The 19,567-nt window shown below is 58.6% G+C and overlaps 1 protein-coding gene across 1 annotated transcript; it reads left to right on the top strand.

Moving 5' to 3' along the window:
- The first annotated feature begins 1,419 nt into the window (after positions 1-1,419).
- Positions 1,420-19,402, top strand: Rhbdf1 (rhomboid 5 homolog 1). Its single transcript, XM_090325054.1, has 18 exons — positions 1,420-1,895; positions 12,410-12,549; positions 12,630-12,760; positions 13,599-13,812; positions 14,173-14,382; positions 14,459-14,581; positions 14,658-14,815; positions 15,045-15,302; positions 15,402-15,513; positions 15,625-15,699; positions 15,781-15,942; positions 16,614-16,714; positions 16,855-16,918; positions 17,722-17,816; positions 18,048-18,123; positions 18,222-18,322; positions 18,422-18,575; positions 18,749-19,402. Exons 2-18 carry the CDS (start codon positions 12,433-12,435, stop codon positions 19,166-19,168), a joined length of 2,571 nt encoding a protein of 856 aa, XP_090181180.1. The 5' UTR covers positions 1,420-1,895; positions 12,410-12,432; the 3' UTR covers positions 19,169-19,402.
- Positions 19,403-19,567: the final 165 nt, after the last annotated feature.

Raw genomic sequence — 19,567 nt, forward strand, 5'->3', positions numbered from 1 at the left:
GGGGCGGCGTCCAGCTCCTTCCTCCCTCCCGCCCCCCGCCCCGAGCCTTCCGCCCCGTCTTTGGGCGCCGGCCGGGAGGCGTCCGAGCGGGCGCGGGCCGGGGGCCGGGGGCCGGGGAGGAGGGGTCCTGCCGCCCCCGGCCTTCACGTGGCGTGGGGGATGCGCCCTCCCCGGGACCCGGCCCAGGGCCTCTCCAGCGCCGGGAGGGGAGGAGCGGGGAGGAGGTGCCGGGCCGCAGGGGGAGGGGCGGGCGGGAGGCTCCGCGGCGGACCCACGGCCCGGAGGGCGGCTCCTCCCCGCTGCTCCCCGGGGTCCTCCGCGCCCGCGGGCCTCGGGCCCGGCGCGCGGCTCTGGAAACCTCCCCGGGGCTCGCCTGAGCCGTGCCCGAGGCGCCGGGCCCTGAAGGCTGGCGGGGAGGCGGCCGGGCAGGGCGGAAGGCGGGGCCGCCGCCCTCCGGAGTCCCTCCCCGCTCCCCGCTCCCCGCCGGGGCCCGCTGGAAGCCGCCCCGCGGCGCGCGCTGCACTGCGTGTCTGGGGACGGCGGGGCGCGGTGAGAGGCCGTGCGCCCCAAACCCGAGCCAAAGAGCGGGCCGAGCCCTGGGCGGGGCGGCTCCCCCGGACCCCTGCGGCCACCACCCAAGCGAGGGCTCCCTCCTCCTCCCCGGGGGCTCCCTCGTGGAGTGGCAGCCCGGCCACCGCCCCAGCGTCCCACTGCAGACGTGCTGGCCCGGGTGTGGGGCTGGTGCGGTCCGTGTCCCCACCCCACTCGTCTCTGCACTGGTCCCTGCTGGCGCAGGGTCTGCCCAGAGGCTTTGGCTCCTGTGTGTCCAGATGGGATGGTTGCTGCCACCCTGTCTGGCCCTGTGAGTTGGCTACACTACTCTCGGGAATGGGGGAGGCCAGCAGCTGCTACGCACCCGTTAAGAGGTGGAGTGTGCCACAATGTCCCCTTCGAAAGCTGTGCTGCCAAGGCTGCTAGCCCCTGGGCCCAGGACCCTACTGGGATTTCCTTGCCAAGCCCAGTGCCATGGGGAGGGGGCAGCTGCCTCACACAGTCTATGACTTTAAGTATGTGTCTGCCTGGGCCCCCTTCCATCTCCTCCCCAGTTAGCCAGCAGCTGGTCCCGGGCCCATCCCTGCATCTCTGCTTCCTAGGTGTGGACAGCGGCTTTTGACCTGTCCCAGGGTCCTGAGAAGCCAGGAGCTGACCCAGAAGCTCAGCTGAGGATTCCAGAATAGCTGTAGGAGTCCTCTTAGTGTTAGGGCTCCCCGTTCTCTCACTCACGGAAGCAAGGTCCATCCCCAGACACTTAGCCCGCCCCTCCCCACTGTCACCTTTCCACAACAAATGAACAAAGGGATAGAGATTCCGTGTTGGGCTTCTTATACCACACCACAGGTCAGTAAGGGAGGCCCGAAGCTGAGAGCAAGTCTGAGGAAGCATGTGTCTCTGTGGACTGGGTACACATGTTCTTCTGCTCTCCTCTGCTCACTCTGCCCTGATATCCTTGTTCAGGAGACCAGGGTGTGATGAGCCTGAAGTTTCAGGCTTACTGGCATGGGAGATGGGGATTTGCCTGCAGGAAGCATGCACCTGGGAGGAGCACCAGTGAAAGGTGACAGGGTTTGCATAAGGGACTGTTGAGCAGAGGACTAGCCTTGAGCAGGAGAAGCAGGAGAAGGGACCGTACCTAGGTGCTGAGTTCAAGCCCCAGGACTTGCAAAAGAAAAAAAGAAGGAAAGGAAAGAGAAAGCAAAAGGACGGCTGCAGAAACCCCTAGAGCTTGCCACTGCAGGATCCTAGGGAGGACGAACTCTTGGAAGCCTTTGCCACTCACCGCAGACCATCTTCTTTCGGGAGCACTGCCTCTGAAAGAGACTCCTGGATTGGATCAGGTAAGCCTGTCCACAGGTGTGGGCCAGCTTCAGCTGGTGCTTCTGGCAGCTGGAGATGAGTCTCTAGATCGCAGGTCTGGATGCCACTACATAGTGTCCATTGCAGAGAGGGGACCCACAGATAACTAGATGCCCCACTGTGGCATGTGTCTAGCTTTCCAGAAATGACACCACTGCTGGCCCAGCCATTCTAGTCTAGGCATTCAGGCCCTGAAGGGCCAGCCTATCCTTGGCAGGGGTCAAGAATGCTAGGTATGGAGACAGTCGCGTCCGCAGGCCTGGCACAGGGTTTGCTTAGGCATGTGGTGGCTACAGGAAACCTGAGCATTGCTTCCTCTCACCTCAGGTCCCCAAAACACCAGTAGTCACCCCTCCTCCTAGAGAACCCCCACCACTCTCTCTCTCTCCCTCTCTCTCTCTCTCTCTCTCTCTCTCTCTCTCTCTCTCTCTCTCTCTCTCTCTCTCTCCCTCTCTCTCTCTCTCTGTCTCTCTCAAGCTGCCAAGTCTCCTTCTGTGTAGGAACTGTGTGGGAACTGTCTCATAGTATGGTCAAGGATACAGAAGGATTGTGCCCCTTGCCCAGGCTGTAAGGCCTAGTGCCATATTTTATTCGAGTAGAACATGGTGTGCGACTGGCCACTGGATGCAGCTTTGCTGACTTTTTTGGTATCAGCAACGCCGTTCTGAGAGGGGAAGTGTTACTCGGCCCCAAGGGTGGGTTGGGCAGCACGGTGATGGGGCCAGCTCCTGAGTACTTAGTTGTGGATGTCCGAGGCCTGAGTGACTCACGGGAAGAAGAGAAGGCTTCAAGAGCCAGTCCTTAGAGGTGGAACTCCAGGTTAGCCCTGCGGCTGACGGCAGGTGTAGACAGAGGACCCTGTGTCTGTCTGTCTGTCTGTCTGTCTGTCTGTGTGTCTGTCTGTCTGTGTGCACGCGCGTGTCCCGCATCCCGTCCCCCTCACTCAATCACGGATCCTAGCAGGACAAGGCTGGCTTTGCTCTGCACAGGGCCGAAGCCACTAAGGCCCAGGCCCGGGCCGGGCCGGGCGTCTGTCCGGCGGGCTCCCCGGAGGAGGAGGAGGCGGAGGAGGAGGCGTCTCTCCGCGGCCGGGCCGGGCCGGGCCGGGGCGGGCGGCGGGCGGGCGCATTCCTGAGCCCTGACTCACGCGGCCGCCCCTCGCGGCCCGCCCCGCCGCGCACGCCCCTCGCTCCCCGGCATTCCCGGGCGGGCCGGGCCGGCGCGCGGGCGGGCGCGGCCAGGGACTCGGCGCGGGCGCCCTCCCGGCCTCGGCGGCCCCGGCGGCCCCTCCGGAAGCGCCTCGAGGACCCCGGGCGGCGGCGGCGGCGGTGAGTGGCGCCCGGGCCCGGGAGGGCGGCGTCCGGGGGCCGGGGTCGGAGTGCGGGGCCGGGGTCGGGGCCGGGGGCCGGGGTCGGGATCGAGTCCGGGTCCGGGGTCGGGGTCCGAGTCCGGGATCGGGTCCGGGTCCGGGGTCCGGGTCCGGGGTCGGGGTCGGGGCCGGGGTCGGGGCCGGGGGCCGGGGGCCGGGGTCGGGGTCGGAGTGCGGGATCAGGTCCGGGTCCGGGGTCGGGATCCGGGGTCGGGGTCGGGATCGAGCCCGGGGCCCGGGACCGGGTCCGGGGCCGGGGTCGGAGTGCGGGGGCCGGGGGCCGGGGTCCGGGGTCGGGGTCGGTGCCGGGGTCCGGGGTCGGGGTCGGCGTGCGGGATCGGGGCCGGGATCGGGGCCGGGGGCCGGGGTCGGGGTCGGGGGCCGGGGTCGGGATCGGGATCGAATCCGGGGTCCCGGGTCCGGCTCCGCCCGCCGACTCTGTCGGCAGAGCCTCCCTGCGCCCGCGCCCGCGGCCCGGCGAGGTCCGGAGCGCCCGCCCCGCCCGGCCGGGAGGAGGGCGGCGTCGGGCCCGGCGGAGGGCGGACCTCGTCCGGGCCCCGGCGGGGCGGCCCGGCCCGCGTCCGCCGGTCCGCGGCCACGAGCAGCAGCCACAGTCGGCTCCCGCCTGGGCGAGGAAGGGGGCGCGGGGCGAGCGGGGCCAGAGCGCGGCCCTCGAGGGCGGCCTCCGCGGAGGGCGCGGGGAGCCCGGGGTGGGTGGTGTGTGTGTCCGCGTGTCCCCGTGTCCGCGTGCCCCCGTGTCCCCGTGTCCCTGTGCCCCCGTGTCCGCGTGTCCCCGTGTCCGCGTGTCCCCGTGTCCGCGTGTCCGCGTGTCCCCGTGTCCGCGTGTCCCCGTGTCCGCGTGTCCGCGTGTCCCCGTGTCCGCGTGTCCCCGTGTCCGCGTGTCCCCGTGCCCCCGTGTCCCCGTGTCCGCGTGTCCCCGTGTCCGCGTGCCCCCGTGTTCCCGTGTCCCCGTGTCCCCGTGTCCTCGTGTCCCCGTGTCCCCGTGTCCGCGTGTCCCCGTGTCCGCGTGTCCCCGTGTCCCCGTGTCCCCGTGTCCGCGTGCCGCCGTGTCCCCGTGTCCCCGTGTCCGCGTGCCGCCGTGTCCCCGTGTCCCCGTGTCCGCATGTCCCCGTGTCCGCGTGCCCCCGTGTCCCCGTGTCCGCATGTCCCCGTGTCCCCGTGTCCCCGTGTCCCCATGTCCGCATGTCCCCGTGTCCCCGTGTCTGCGTGTCCGTGTGTTCCGTGTCCGTGTGTCCCCGTGTCTCCGTGTCCGCGTGTCCCCGTGTCCCCGTGTGCCCGTGTCCGCATGTCCCCGTGTCCCCGTGTCCGCGTGTCCTCTGACCTTCTCTGGGCCCCTGAGGAGGGTGGGCGAGGCCTCCTGCCGGCCCCGGAAAGCCCCCTTCCTGCTGGACGGGAGAGGATTCCGGGAGGAAACTGGCTGCTCAGGTTTCGCCCAGTAGAAGTCTGGGCAGTCCCGGCTGGGTTCTGCCTGCTCCCACCCCTGCCGGGAGGATGGGGCTGCAGGGTCGCCGGGCGGAGTCCTCGCCCCTGGAGTCGTTGGTGGCGGGCGGGGGCCTCTTCCCACCGGGAGGCAGGACCGTGGGTGTGGTGGGTCTGGCAGGCTCAAGGCAGTGTGTCCGTCCTGGGGCTCCTTTGCCAGCCCTCTGGCAGCTCCATGGCCGGGGGGCTCCGGCCGGCCTGCGCCCTTCCTGGGAAGCTGGCTTTCTAGGGACGGCTGGCTCTGAGGGTCCCCCAGGGCCTCAGCCCCTTCCCGGGTGGGCTGCGGCCCCCCGCTTTCTCTGGTGGGCTAGACTTTCTTTCCGAGCCAGGGAGCCCTTGTCTTCGGCATGTTTTCTGTGTTGTCTTTGTGAGTGACTCCTTCCCGACTGAGCTGAGGGGCTTCTGAGAATCTTGACAGCCCGGTGCTGAAGGGCCCAGGGGCTCCCACAGCCGCAGGAGGACAGGGCCCCTCCCAGCTCAGCTCCGGCTGACCACTACTTGACCTGCCTGGCTCTGGTGCTGAAGTCCCTCGACGTTCCTTGACCTCAGGCAGTGACTGGCCTGGGTTTCAGTGTGTCGCTAAGATGGACATAAAGGACCGCTCTCTTCTGTGGGTTAGGACAGATCAGAGGAGTTAGTGAGGACCTTTTTATTTACTTTTTAGCCTCCTGAGTGCTGGGATTTCAGACTTGTACTGCCAGGTCTGCCTAGAATCAGGTTTGAGGGAGGTGCGCTAAGTTCTGTGATGGAAGCCATTCTTGCTGCCTTAGTTTCCCTTCCAGGAGCTCCTTTAGTCTTACTCTGCTTTTGCTAGGAAGTATTGCTTCCTGCCATGCAGGGGAATGTGCTGTCTCTTAACTCCTGGTACCCAGCTGGGCTGCACTGGTATCCAGTCGGCAGGTAGCTCACATCCAGGAAGTGATACGGCTGTTCTTACCTCTTTTGGCTCTGGCGTCCTGAACCTTGACATCCGCCCTCCCCCAGGTGTGTCTCTTATTGGTCCAAACTTCGTCAGGAGCTTTGACTCTGGATGTCAGTGATCCTTAGGCCAGCTGTGCTGGCTGGACCATGGCATGTTGCCCTCCCTGTGGGTGGCTACTCTCGCCCCCCTGTGTGCCACCTTCCATGTCAGGGCCCAGAGTACTCTTGGCAGGGACTCCTGACCTGGCCTCAGCAACCTCCCTCACAGACTGCAGTACAAAGCTCTGGTTCCTGGTCCTCTGCATGCCTCTCTGGCGTGGTGACAGATGATAGGGACATGGGAGGAGGCAGGGATCTGGTGCATCCTGAAGAGAGGGAGAAGGTGCTGTGAGACCACTGGCTTGATATCAGGCTGCCCTGTTACACACTGAGACTCGGTTCTCCCGCAGAAAAATGGAGGACCAAGGTGTGCTTTGAGGACTGCTTTGTGGTTTACAAAGGGAGTCTCAAGACGATGATGCTCACAGATGAGGCAAGGAGACACAGAGAAGCTAGGAAACGTTCCTTTTACCAGACAGTAGCACGTGGTGAAGAACTAGAATGTAGACTACAGAGCTGTGATGTTGCCCAAGGAGAACTGAGGCGAAGCACCAGATTGGAAGAGAAAACAGAGGGTCAGGGACCAGGGTGTGAGTGGGACTAAAGCAGACAATAGCAGCAGCTTTGCCTGGCCCTTAACCATGTACTTTCACACTGGCAGTGGCTGACATGTTCCTGGACTCCCAGCGGTTCTGAGCTGCCCACCCCATCCCCTTTGGTGCTAGTCCCAGAGCTGGAGCTGGTTAGTGTCCCTAAGCGTTTTTTTTTTTTTTTGCTAGGCAAGCACTCTACCACTAAGCCAAACTCCTGGCCCATTTTGTTTTTTCTCCTAGTCCTGGGGCTTGAACTCAGGGCCTGAGCACTGTCCTTGGGCTTTCTCAAGGCTAATGTTCTGCCACTTGAGCCACAGCCCCACTTCTGGCTTTTTCTATATATGTGGTACCAAGGAATCAAACCCAGGGCTTCACGGATGCTACACAAGCACCTCCACCGCTAGGCCAAACTCCGGCCCCCCTAAGCTTTTTTAGATCAAGGCTAGCTTGCTACCACTTGAGCCACAGCTCTATTTCTGGACTTTTGGTGGTTAATTAGAGGGCCAGGAGTGTGGCCTAGTGGTAGAGTGCTCGTGTAGCATGCGTGAAGCCCTCGGTTTGATTCCTCAGTACCACATACACAGAAAAGCTGGAATTGGTGCTGTGACTCGAGTGGTAGAGCTCTAGCCTTGAGGAAGCCCAAGGACAGTGCCCAGGCCCTGAGTTCAAGCCCCAGGGTTGGCACACACACACACACACACACACACACACACAAACACACACACAGAAGCGTCTCATGGACTTTGCTGCGTGGTCTGGCTTTCCATTGAGCTTCTTCCCCATGTGTGAGTTACCCGTGCCGAGCATGCCTGGCTCCTACTGGGCCCCCATCTTGGAAGGGCTCCACTGCAAGGTCCTCTACTCTTAAGGCCTTCTCATGCCCTTAGCTTCCACCTGCAGCTCTGACTGCTTTCTTCCTCCTCTCAGAGCTCCCATATGCCCGTAGGCAGCACTTAACGGACACCTCCTGTGTGCCAGCCACTGTCAACACCTGTGGTCCTTCACATGCAAACCCGAGACCTGTCCAGAGTCCTGGGCTACCCGTGCCCCCATGAAGTGCGTCTTCTGGGACAGCCACCGTGGCACCGCAGTCTCCAGAGTGGACTCCAACAGGCCCAGTCTTGGGCTCCCTGACATTCCTCATCCCTCCTCTTCTGAGCTGCGTGGAGCACTTGAAAGGCACCCCTGTTCCATGCCACTCCTGACTCAGTCTCGTCCCTAGGGTTGTTCCCAGCACTTCCTGCTTCATCATGCTAGATGCCCATTTGGGCGTCTCCGAGGGTGCTGGAGTGACTCATGCCACATGACCCCAGGCGGACAGCCCTTCCACAGCCCCTCCTCTGTACTTGGGCCCAGCAAAGTAGAAGAGTCCCTGGGGCTGTCGGGGAACAAGAGCCCACTGTGTGCTTGTGGGAGCCTGGACACTGAGCTGCTGTATGCAGGCAGCCCTGCTCCTTGGCCTGGATACTTTGTCCTGCCTGGGTCTGCCCCTTCCCCAGTATTTCATGGATCCAGCTAACTGGAGGCTTGCAGAAGCAACAGGGTTCACAGCGATGGAACAGGCTGGAGATATAGCACTAAGGAAAGTGTGGGGGTCCTTGCTTTGCTTTTAGATCTAAAGAAGTCTGGGTTCTCTTGTACCTGCCTTCCTCTACCCCAGGAGGAGGGTTTGGGTGGAGGTTGACCTTAGGAAATCTGGCAGGGACTGGATTCACTGCACAGCTCTCAGCCCTTCCACTCTCTTTGCAAGCTGTCCGTGCTCTTATTCATGGCAGACAGAGACCCCTTGAAGGACCAGCTGAGGCCCAGCTGAGGAACCACCATCGCCACTACTATTGGTGACTGTCCTCTGCTACTCTGTGTTTGGGCAAGGAATGTCTCTTGGGTGGGGCGGCTTCCCTGAGGAACAGATCCTCAGACACATGGGAAGCTGGGGGGAATGCATGTGTAGGGCAATGAGGAAAGAAGGTGTGAAGACACAGAAGATCGGAGTGTATGAACCTGGTGGCAAGGGTTGCTTGCAAGCCATCTGGCCACCACCACTCACCCTGTGGATTCCCAGAAGGGTCCCCTGTTGCCATGTTTGACCCCGTTCCACCAGCCTAATGGTTTGATCATTTGCCAGGTGACTAGAGAGAGTCTGGCTAGGTCAGGTGGCTGGTGGGTCATATGACTGAAGACAGTAGCTTCTATCTCTTCCTAGAGGGCTGGGGTCCCCATCTTGTCTGGCTGCTGGCCCTTACCTGCTTGGCTCTGCAGGCATAGCTGTCCTTGGTGAGCTGACTGCCTGGTTCCCTCCAGCAGAACCCTCACAGAATCTGAGGCTTGAGCTCAGGGCCTGAGCACTGTCCTTGGACTTTCTCAAGGCTAGAGCTCTACCACTTGAGCCTCAGCACCACTTCTGGCTTTTGTCAATGTATGTGGTGCCGAGGAATCGAACCTGGATCTTTGTGCATGCTAGGCAAGCACTTTAACCACTAGGCCACACTCCTGGCCTCTCTGAGACTTAGATGTGACTCCTGGCCTCCTGTCTTTAGCAGGTAACTATACTCGGTCTACATGATCCCTGAATGGAGGCCGGGGCTCGATGGGTGATGAGGACTCTGCCTCTCTTAGGAAGGGGCTCTGGGTCCCAGGGCTGGGCTGTGCGAATGGTATTTTCAAATGTTTGAGCCTGGCATGGCTTAGTTTTTATTGCGATCTTGCCTCACCTTCCTGACAGATTCACCCTCCCCAGTGTGGTAGGCGAGAGCTCTGAGGCGGAGAAATGTTCCCTGATCCCATGACCCTGAAAGAGGCCGTGTGAACGCAGGGAGAAGAAGTCAGCCTTCAGAAAGAAAGCCTTGGCTGCTGGGCATGACACTCAGAGGCTGAGGTCTGAGGATCATAGTTCAAAGCCAGCCCGGGCAGGAAAGTCTATGAAACCGTGATCTCCAATTAACTACCGGAAAGCCGGAAGGGACCTGTGGTTCAAAGTGTTAGGGCTCAGGGACAGCACCCAGACCCCGAGTTTAAGTCCCATGACTGACAAAAGAAAAGAGAGTAACTCCCCAGGTGGCAGCCGTATCCGGTGGCATCAGCGTTTGGCTTACACACCCGATAGTACAACTGTTGGGCTGTGCACATGTTGAAGAGACAGAGGAATTTTGTGCTTTCTACCATTCATGCCTTCCAAAGACCCCACCTCCATCCATGTCTTTGTTGTGCTCAGAGGCTCTTCCATCCTTGCATCTACCTTCCCCAGACCCTTGTGGCCCCCCAGGAGGGACTTGTGCAGGCATGCCATCAGCACCCTGGCTGAGAATGCCAAGGAGGACAGACCCAGACTCCCGTGGTACGCTGGGGTCTTTTCCTGTACCTTGGTGCCTGCGTGCTCCCCCATCTGCATCAACAGCCTCACTGCCACTTGGGGTGCATGCTGCCAAACCTGGTGGTGAGAGTGTGAGATGTGCTGTATTGATGGGCTGGAGCCCCACAGGTCTGGTCCTGTGGCCCTTTCTGTCAGTGGCTCCGTGGCCCAGCTGTGCAGAATCCTCACTCCCTGAAGCCTCTGCCCAGCTGTCATGTCACGGGGCCTCACAAGACCCCGCCAAGCCAATTTAATTTGCTGTCCTTTCTGCCTACCCCACAGAGCGTGCGTGTACTTATACAGGGTTGATGTTATATGAACTGTAAATGTCTCCTGTAAGGTTCAGGCGCGCAGGCGCCTGGTTCTCACCAGGTGTATTGTTGGTGGTATGTGCTCAAAGCTTCTGTGGGTTTGCAGTAAGCCTGCCTTATTTGAGGTTTTATTTTATTTTTATGTATTTATTTTTTACATTTTTCAAAAGTTATTTTGTTGCCCATCCTGGGGACTGAACTCAAGACCTGAGCACTGTCCTTGGACACTTTTTGCTCAAGGCTATAGTGCTCTGCCACTTGAGCCACAGCGCCACTGATGGCTTTTTCTGTGTATGTGTTACCGAGTTATCGAACCCAGGGCTTCGTGCATGCTAGGTGGACACTCTACCATTAGGCCAAACTCTTGGCCCCATTTTATTTTTACTTTGATGAAGCTTGGTTAAAACCCCATATAGTAAATCTTCAAATAATAAATCCTCAAAAATGTTGGCTCGGTGGTTCTCACCTAGAATCCTAGCTACTCAGCAGGCTGATATCTGAGGATTGAGGCTCAAAAGCCAGCCCAGGCAGGGAAGTCCATGAGATTCTCATCTCCAATTAACCACCAGAAAACCAGCAGTGGTGCTATGGCTCAAAGTGGCAGAGCTCTAACTCTGAGCACAAGAGGCTCAGTGACAGTGCCCAGGCCCTGAGTTCAAGCCCCAATACTGTCTCCCCCCACCTCCACCCTGCCCAAAGAAAATAAAAATTCAAAACCAAGGTTTTTGTGTATATATTACACAGTTCAGCTGATGCACAGCTGAAGCTCTGTCAATTGTGTTTAAGTAAGTTTATGCTCTGTAATGGTTCTCCGACCCTAATTTTGTGAATATCTGCTTTCAAAAAGCAAAGAGCTGTGCACTGGAGCCTCACAACTGTAATCCTAGTTACTCAGGAGACTGAGCTGAGGATCAAAGCCCAAGAGACTCTTACAGCCAAATAACTACCTATCTCTCACTCAAAAAAAAAAAAAAAAAAAAGGCAAATAGTGCTCCAAAAGCAAGGTAAAAGTCAATGTGCTGCCAGGTGCCATCGGCTCACATCTACAATCCTAGATACTTAGGAGGCTGAGGTCTCAGGATCGTGGTGTGAAGCCGGCCTGGGTAGGAAACTGTGAAATTCTTATCTCCAACTAACACCCTAAAAGCCAGAAGTGGAGTTGTGGCTCAAATGGTAGAGCACTAGCCTTAAGCAAAAAAGCTCAGAGAGTGCACTCAGGGCCTGAGTTCAAGCCCCAGGACACACACACACACACACACACACACACACACACACACACACACGAGTGGACGTGTTTAAGTGATAAGTGAAAAATGTGGGTGTGTACAGGGGGGTTGAACGCTGAGCCTGTGCTTGCTAGGTGGATGCTGGACTGTTGATCCATGCTTCCAGTCCTTTCTCACACTGGGTATGTTCTGGTAGGGTTCTGCTTCCAGCCTGAACGGGGTCCTAGACCACCACCTGCCTGTTGAATACGTCGTGCACAGCTGGGAAGACTCATTCAACATGTGGTTGAGAAGAGGTCTTGTGAACGTTTTTGCCCAGCTGGTTTTGAACTATGGTCCAACCATGTCTCAGCCTCTCTGGTATCTAAAATCACAGGGGTCGGCCACCTGTGCCTGACAGCGATGACAACCATCTGTTGAAAGGTGGCACGTCTTTAGTTGGGGTTGGGTGGTACTATGGGGAAAATGAACCTAGCGTCCTGAGCGTTTGTAATGTTTTTTCTTTTGCCAATCTTGGGGCTTGAACTCAAGGCCTGGATACTGCCGTTAGATACTTTTTGCTCAAGGCCAGTGCTCTGTCACTTGAGCCACAGCACCTCTTCTGACTATTTATTTATGTATTTATTTGCTAGTCCTGGGGCTTGAACTTAGGGCCTGAGCACTGTCCTTGGACTTTCCTCAAGGTTAGCGCTCTACTCCTTGAGCCACAGCACCATTTCTACCTTTTTCTATGTATGTGTTACTGTGGAATTGAACCCGGGTCTTCGTGCATGCTAGGCAAGCAAGCACTCTACCACTAGGCCAAACTCCCAGCCCCTGGGTTTTTCTGTATAGGTGGTACTGAGAAATTGAACCCAGGGCGTCTCGCAAGCTAGGCAAGCACTCTACCACTAGAGCACATTCCTGGCACTGTAGTTTTTTTCTTCGCGACACTCTCCTTGGAACCATATACTCACAGATATACCGAGGCTACTTGTCTTGAGACGTGATCTGGAGAAGCCGGTAGATACGGAGCATGTCAGTGCTTTTGGCAGGCTCATCGCAGCTTCTCCTGCTCCCTGCCTGGGCCCGTTACGGCGTCAGACATGTCAGGGTTATTGTTACTGATCAGCTCTTCATCCCTGCAGGCCCGCCTGCTCCACCTGGAACCATGAGTGAGGCCCGGAGGGACAGCACAAGCAGTCTGCAGCGGAAGAAGCCACCCTGGCTCAAGCTGGACATCCCGGCGGTGGTGCCCTCAGCCGCAGAGGAGCCCAGCTTTCTGCAGGTAGGGTGCCTACCAGGCTCTGGCTGGCAGGGGCTGTGTGTGAGCTCTGCCAGGCCCTTCACCATGCTCTCACTGTCTAGCCCCTGAGGCGCCAGGTTTTCCTGAGGAGTGTGAGTGTGCCCGCGGAGACGGCCCACGGGCCCTCCCCCCACCACGAGCCCCGGCGGCCCGTGCTGCAGCGGCAGACGTCCATCACACAGACCATTCGCAGGTATCCTCGCCCTGGCCACTCACAGGGGCCAGGGGGTGGGGATCACGGGGACAGAGGGCCAAGGTGGGCACCCTGTGGGTATCGGGGCTGGGAATGGCTCCGGAGCCCTTGCCTCAGCTTTCTCCTCCATCTCGGTCCTCACATGACTCTCTCTCTCTTTCCTGTTCTTGGGACTTAACTGTACCCTGCCATCCTTTCCCCGCCTCGAACTCACTCTGTCTCCCCGGCATTAATGCTCTGGCCCCTCACAGCCGACAGGTACGCTTTGGGCGTGTCCACACTCTGCCCCTCTTGAGCCCCAGGGCCGCCCACGGGGTCCCCCCACAGCGCCAGTCTCTCTCTTGGTCCCTGCTCAGGTACCTTAGGCAGATCACAAGTGTGTTGGTACTTTCTTTACTGGCATGTGCATGGGATGCAGCATGAATGGTTGGCATTTTCTGAGGCTCCTAATGGCAGATGATGGCAATATTTTTGTGTTTGCATGTCCAAAGACTGTGGGCAGCTTGCCTGACCCTGCTGCTCCTGTGGTCTGTGCTCTGTGGGGTCCTTGGTTATGGCTGCTGTCAGGCTGACTTCTCTCTCTGGACTCAGGGAGGGATGAGAGCCTGTGAGAAACGCCACTGGGCAAGACCTGTAGGGTGATCTGGTAGGAAACTAGCGAACCAGGGATGGCTAGGGCTGGACTTTGTCTTTGTAATTAGTTCCTCTCTGTGGACTCTGGTCCTGGGCTGAATGGAGGCCTGGAGCTGGGCATGCTGCCCGAGGGGGTGGCTTCTGAGGCTCATGCCTACGAAGAGGGGCGATCTAATGGCCCCTTGCTAAGTTCCTCCCTTGTCAGGGGGACAGCTGACTGGTTTGGAGTGAGCAAGGACAGTGACAGTACCCAGAAGTGGCAGCGCAAGAGCCTCCGTCACTGTAGCCAGCGCTATGGGAAGCTTAAGCCCCAGGTCATCCGGGAACTGGATCTCCCTAGCCAAGACAACGTGTCGCTGACCAGCACGGAGACGCCGCCCCCACTGTACGTGGGCCCATGCCAGCTGGGCATGCAGAAGGTGTGCTTCCTCCTGTTGCTCCCGTAAGCTCTGCATCACACTCCCTGGGTGGGGCGGGGCCCCCACCAGCCTGAGCAGACGTCGGCTCTGTGGAGTGGGGATTGTTGGGAAGGAAGGCAGCTAGATTGCTAGGAGAGGAGCCTGAGAGGGGAAAACAGATCTGGGTCCTTACCGGGGTGAGCCGGGCAGAGAACGTCTCACGTAGATCAGCAGTGCAGGGGGAGAGGAAGAGGAACCCTTCTCCGTGTCCAAGGCCTGTGAGGAGCAAGAGAAGCGCAGTTACGCTTTCCATCTAAGGAATGAGCCGAGCCGCTCAGAGACACTTGGCGCTGACCTGTCTTCTCTCCTGGCCTTCACCAGATCATCGACCCTTTGGCCCGAGGCCGGGCCTTCCGCATGGCAGATGACGCTGCGGATGGCCTGAGCGCCCCCCACACTCCCATCACGCCCGGAGCTGCCTCCCTCTGCTCCTTCTCCAGTTCCCGCTCAGGTTTCAATCGGTTCCCCAGGCGGCGCAAACGTGAGTCTGTGGCCAAGATGAGCTTCCGGGCGGCTGCAGCACTGGTGAAGGTTGGTGTGGGGGTCGGGGATGGAGTTGGGGGCAGACACAGCGTCTGGGTCCTGTGGTGACCTCCTCTGCCCTCAGGGCCGCTCCGTTAGGGATGGCACCCTGCGCCGGGCACAGCGTCGCAGCTTCACGCCAGCCAGCTTCCTGGAGGAGGACACGGTGGATTTTCCCGATGAGCTGGACACATCCTTCTTTGCCCGGGTAAGAATTGCTGGTGGCATCACTCACTCACCTCCTGCCGCCTCTGGCTCCATCCTGACTGCCTGTGTTTGCTCAGGAAGGTGTCCTTCACGAAGAGCTGTCCACATACCCGGATGAGGTGTTCGAGTCCCCTTCAGAGGCAGCACTTAAGGACTGGGAAAAAGCCTCAGAGCAAGCAGACCTCACCGGCGGGGCCCTAGGCCGTACTGAGCTTGAGCGAAGCCATTTGATGCTGTGAGTGCCACAGGCGGGTGATGTGATGGGGATGGAAGGTGAACCCCCCCTTTTTTTTTTTTGGGTGGTCATGGGGCTTGAACTCTGGTACTGGGTGCTGTCCCTGAGCTCTTCAGCTCAAGGCTACCGCCCTACCTCTGCCACTTGGAGTCGTGGAGCCACTTCTGGAGCCTGCATCGGCTGGATGGGGTCCGAACAAGAGGTAAACGAAGCCACGGTTTTTCTCCAGGCCCCTGGAGCGAGGCTGGCGGAAGCAGAAGGAGGGGGGCACGCTGGCTCCCCAGCCCAAGGTGAGACTGCGGCAGGAGGTGGTGAGCACTGCAGGGGCCCGCCGGGGCCAGCGCATCGCCGTGCCCGTGCGCAAGCTCTTCGCCAGGGAGAAGCGGCCCTACGGGCTGGGCATGGTGGGTCGGCTCACCAACCGCACCTACCGCAAGCGCATCGACAGCTACGTCAAGCGGCAGATCGAGGACATGGATGACCACAGGTAGGGCCCGCTGGGCAAAGCTCAGGCGTACAGTGAAGGCTCATGGGCAGGCTCAGGGCTCTGGCTGGGAAGGTGCCCTACTGACATCTTGCCTCACAGGCCCTTCTTCACCTACTGGCTCACCTTCGTCCACTCGCTCGTCACCATTCTGGCTGTGTGCATCTATGGCATTGCGCCCGTGGGCTTCTCACAGCACGAGACAGTGGATTCGGTGAGCTTCAGCCCTCTTCCCAGGCCCCGATGGCTAGAGATCTAGCGGTGGACTCCCCCCTGGGAGAAGAGGGCCCAGAATCTGGTCTGAACCCTGTTTCTGATCTGCCAGGTGCTACGGAACCGTGGTGTCTATGAGAACGTCAAGTATGTGCAGCAAGAGAACTTCTGGATCGGCCCCAGTTCGGTGAGGGAAGGGCTGGCGGTGAGCCTGGAAATGCCCTCGAGGGCAGGAGTCTGGGGCTGCAGCTGCTGGTCTTCTCCACAGGAGGCCCTCATTCACCTGGGTGCCAAGTTCTCACCATGCATGCGCCAGGACCCACAGGTACACAGCTTTATCCATGCTGCACGCGAACGGGAGAAGCACTCGGCCTGCTGTGTGCGTAATGACAGGTCTGGCTGTGTGCAGACTTCTGAGGAGGAGTGCTCGGTGAGTCCCCCAGCTCCCACCCCTGTCTGCAGTGTCCATACCACTTGTAGACTAGGCTTTCTGACTTACCTTTTACTGTGGTTGTTAGTCAGCGTGTGTCACCTGAGGCCCTGTGCCTTTCATGCCTCTTGCTTCCCCAGTTCTGGACTTCACCATTTGACTTCTTGATTCGGTCCTGGCTTGGGTGAGCTCTTATCAGTCCTTAAGGTTTACATCTTTTTTTTTTTTTTTTGCCAGTCCTGGGCTTGAGATCAGGGCCTGAGCGCTGTCTTTGGACTTTCTCTAGAGCTCTACCACTTGAGCCACAGCACCACTTCTGGTTTTTTTTCTATGTATGTGGTACTGAGGAATTGAACCCGGGTCTTCGTGCATGCTAGGCAAGCACTCTACCACTAGGCTAAACTCCTGGCCCCCGGTTTACATCTTATACAGAAGTGCCATAGGTAATACCAGTTTCTCAGTTCAGGAGAGGCTGTTCTTACATAGGAATTCTGCTATTGTTTCCTGTCATCTCTCCCTGTATGCTGTGCATTTCTGTAAGGATTAAGTGTGGGGGAAGACACATGGAACCTGATGGCTTTGCTTTTGATTTCCTGCTTCTGAGCCCCCACATGGCTCAGAAGTGTGCACGGGGCATGCTCTCACCAGAGACCGATCTGGTGTCCCCACAGTCTACGCTGGCAGTGTGGGTGAAGTGGCCTGTCCATCCCAGTGCTCCAGACCTTGCTGGCCAAAAGAGGCAGTTTGGCTCTGTCTGCCACCAGGACCCCAGGTCAGAACTGCTGCTGTCCTCTTACCCGCCTTGGTCTCTGCCTGTGTGAGGGGTATAGGTGTTCCCCTGTTGTTGGCTTGGGCAGGAGGGCGCCAGTGCCAAGGGATAAGCAGGATCTGACCACATCTGGGTGCATGCAGGGTGTGTGATGAACCGTCCTCTGAGGATCCACATGAGTGGCCAGAAGACATCACCAAGTGGCCGGTGAGCTGGGACAGGGGGCTGCTGGGGAGTCATGTTGGTAGGGGCACCCATTGGAGGGTACCGCCTCATGTTTTCAGATGCTCTATCCCTGGCCTTGGCCCAGCCTACCCATTAAGATTGACCTCTTAGTCTGGGAGTGTGGCCTAGTGGTAGAGTGCTTGCCTAGCACGCATGAAGCCCTGGGTTTGATTCCTTAGTACCACATACACAGAAAAAGCCAGAAGTGGTGCTATGGCTCAAGTGATAGTGTGCTAGCCTTGAGCAAAAGAAGCTGAGGGACAGTTCCCAGAGCCTAAGTTCAGGCCCCAGAATTGGGGGAATGGGGAAAATAAATAAATAAAAGATGGAGACATGGTGGGGGTGGTAGAGCTAAATATTCTAGTTTGGCACACAGACCAGAGACCAGTCTAATCTTTTTTTTTTTTTTATCGGTTGTGGGGCTTGAACTCTGGGCCTGGGTGCTGTCCCTGAGCTCTTTAGCTCAAGGCTACTGTCCTATCCCTTGAGCTAAGGGCCACTTTTGGTTTTCTGGTGGTTAATTGGAGATAAGAGTCTCACAGACTTCAGTGCCCAGGCTGGCTTTGAACCGCGATCCTCAGATCTCAGCCTCTTGAGTAGCTAGGATTACAGGCGTGAGCCACTGCACATGGCTCAGCTTAGTCTTCAGGTGCAACAATATGCTGGAAGTCAAGGAAGTGTATTTTTTATCCTGTGAGTTTTCTTGTTTGCCTTGGTGCCAAACGGGACGCCTGGCCAAGGGATGGGAGAGGCCCTTACCCCAGTTGCTCCTGTTTGTGACCCAGATTTGCACCAAAAACAGTGCTGGGAACCATACTAATCATCCTCACATGGACTGTGTCATAACAGGCCGGCCCTGCTGCATCGGTACCAAAGGCAGGTAAGGTGGACCCGTGCAGCTGGGTCCTGGGGGACCAAGCACTGTCATGGAGCTGTGCCATTCTCCCTCACTAAGTTCTGAATAAACCAAGCTTCCTGCATATGTGGGGTGAGAGAGGGCCAACACCGGTGTGTCGGTAGTGTGAGGGTACAGGGTACAGTGCCTGTCCCTGGACTCCAGCAGTCCCCTCCTGCAAGGTGGCACCCTCCAAACCCTAGCCTGACTCTCCAGGTGTGAGATCACCTCCCGGGAATACTGTGACTTCATGAGGGGCTATTTCCACGAAGAGGCCACACTCTGCTCTCAGGTAGGCCTTGAGGGTATGTGCGTGTGTATGTGTGCACGTCTCCAGCCTCCCCCCTACCCTCCGCCCCGATGTAGAGGCTGATTAACCACTCTGCACAGGTGCATTGCATGGATGACGTGTGCGGCCTCCTTCCTTTCCTCAACCCCGAAGTGCCTGATCAGTTCTACCGTCTGTGGCTTTCTCTCTTCCTGCACGCTGGGCAAGTCAAACTGTGGGCTTGGTGGGTGGTCTTAAGTGCCCCAGGAGTGGCTGGCTGGAAGTGGGGGAAGTCACCTTTTAATGGTACCCCCATGCACAGGATCCTGCATTGCTTGGTGTCCGTCTGCTTCCAGATGACAGTCCTGCGTGACCTGGAGAAGCTGGCAGGCTGGCATCGCATAGCCATCATCTATTTGCTGAGTGGTGTCACTGGAAACCTGGCTAGTGCCATCTTTCTGCCATACCGGGCAGAGGTGAGGCTGCCTCCCTGGGCGGGGGTGCTCCGTGCGTACCTATGAACTCCACTAGTGTTGGTCTGGGAGACTCTCCACGGGGCTCCTCTCAGTCTCATGTGCTCTGGGTCTCGGGAGGCAGGCTGGGAAGGTGGACAGCCCTCCTGACTCGTAGTCAATGCTACTGCCCGCAGGTAGGCCCTGCTGGCTCTCAATTTGGAATCCTGGCCTGCCTCTTCGTGGAGCTCTTCCAGAGCTGGCAGATCCTGGCGAGACCCTGGCGTGCCTTCTTCAAGCTGCTAGCTGTGGTGCTCTTCCTCTTTGCCTTTGGGCTGCTGCCCTGGATCGACAACTTTGCCCACATCTCAGGCTTCATTAGCGGCCTCTTCCTCTCCTTTGCCTTTCTGCCCTACATCAGCTTTGGCAAATTTGACCTGTACCGAAAACGCTGCCAAATCATCATCTTTCAAGCAGTGTTCCTGGGCCTGCTGGCTGGCCTGGTGATCCTCTTCTACTTCTACCCCGTCCGCTGTGAGTGGTGCGAGTTCCTCACCTGCATCCCCTTCACTGACAAGTTCTGCGAGAAGTACGAGCTGGACGCTCAACTCCACTGAGTCTGGGGGGCAGAGGTCACACCCGCCTCACAGCCTCACAGGTCAGCAGGCCTCTCCTGCCTGCTCTATGCATTTCCTGAACTCAGACCTCTAGTGCCTTGTTCACTTCTGTCCAACTACTTATACTGCTGGGCATCTGTTGTAATAGTTCCCATCATAAACTTCTACTTAAGTCTTCTGACGACCACCTCATGTGGCCAATAAATGGACCGGGAGCGTTTTAGCTGCCACTAACTACCAGGTTGTTTTCTCCATCCTGGCTTCCGGTGCCGGGGATTGTGGTAGAAAGTTCTTCAGAATCCTGGCCTCCAACATACACCCCAGGGAACGAAGCGTTACATACAGCCACAGGTTCTTTTATCTCCAAGTGAAATTCCTGAGCTAGGTGGGCATATCTTG

The sequence above is a fragment of the Megascapheus bottae genome, chromosome 36, assembly GCF_031878675.1.
Source record: "Megascapheus bottae isolate mThoBot1 chromosome 36, mThoBot2.hap1, whole genome shotgun sequence".
Classification (NCBI taxonomy): Eukaryota; Metazoa; Chordata; class Mammalia; order Rodentia; family Geomyidae; genus Megascapheus; species Megascapheus bottae.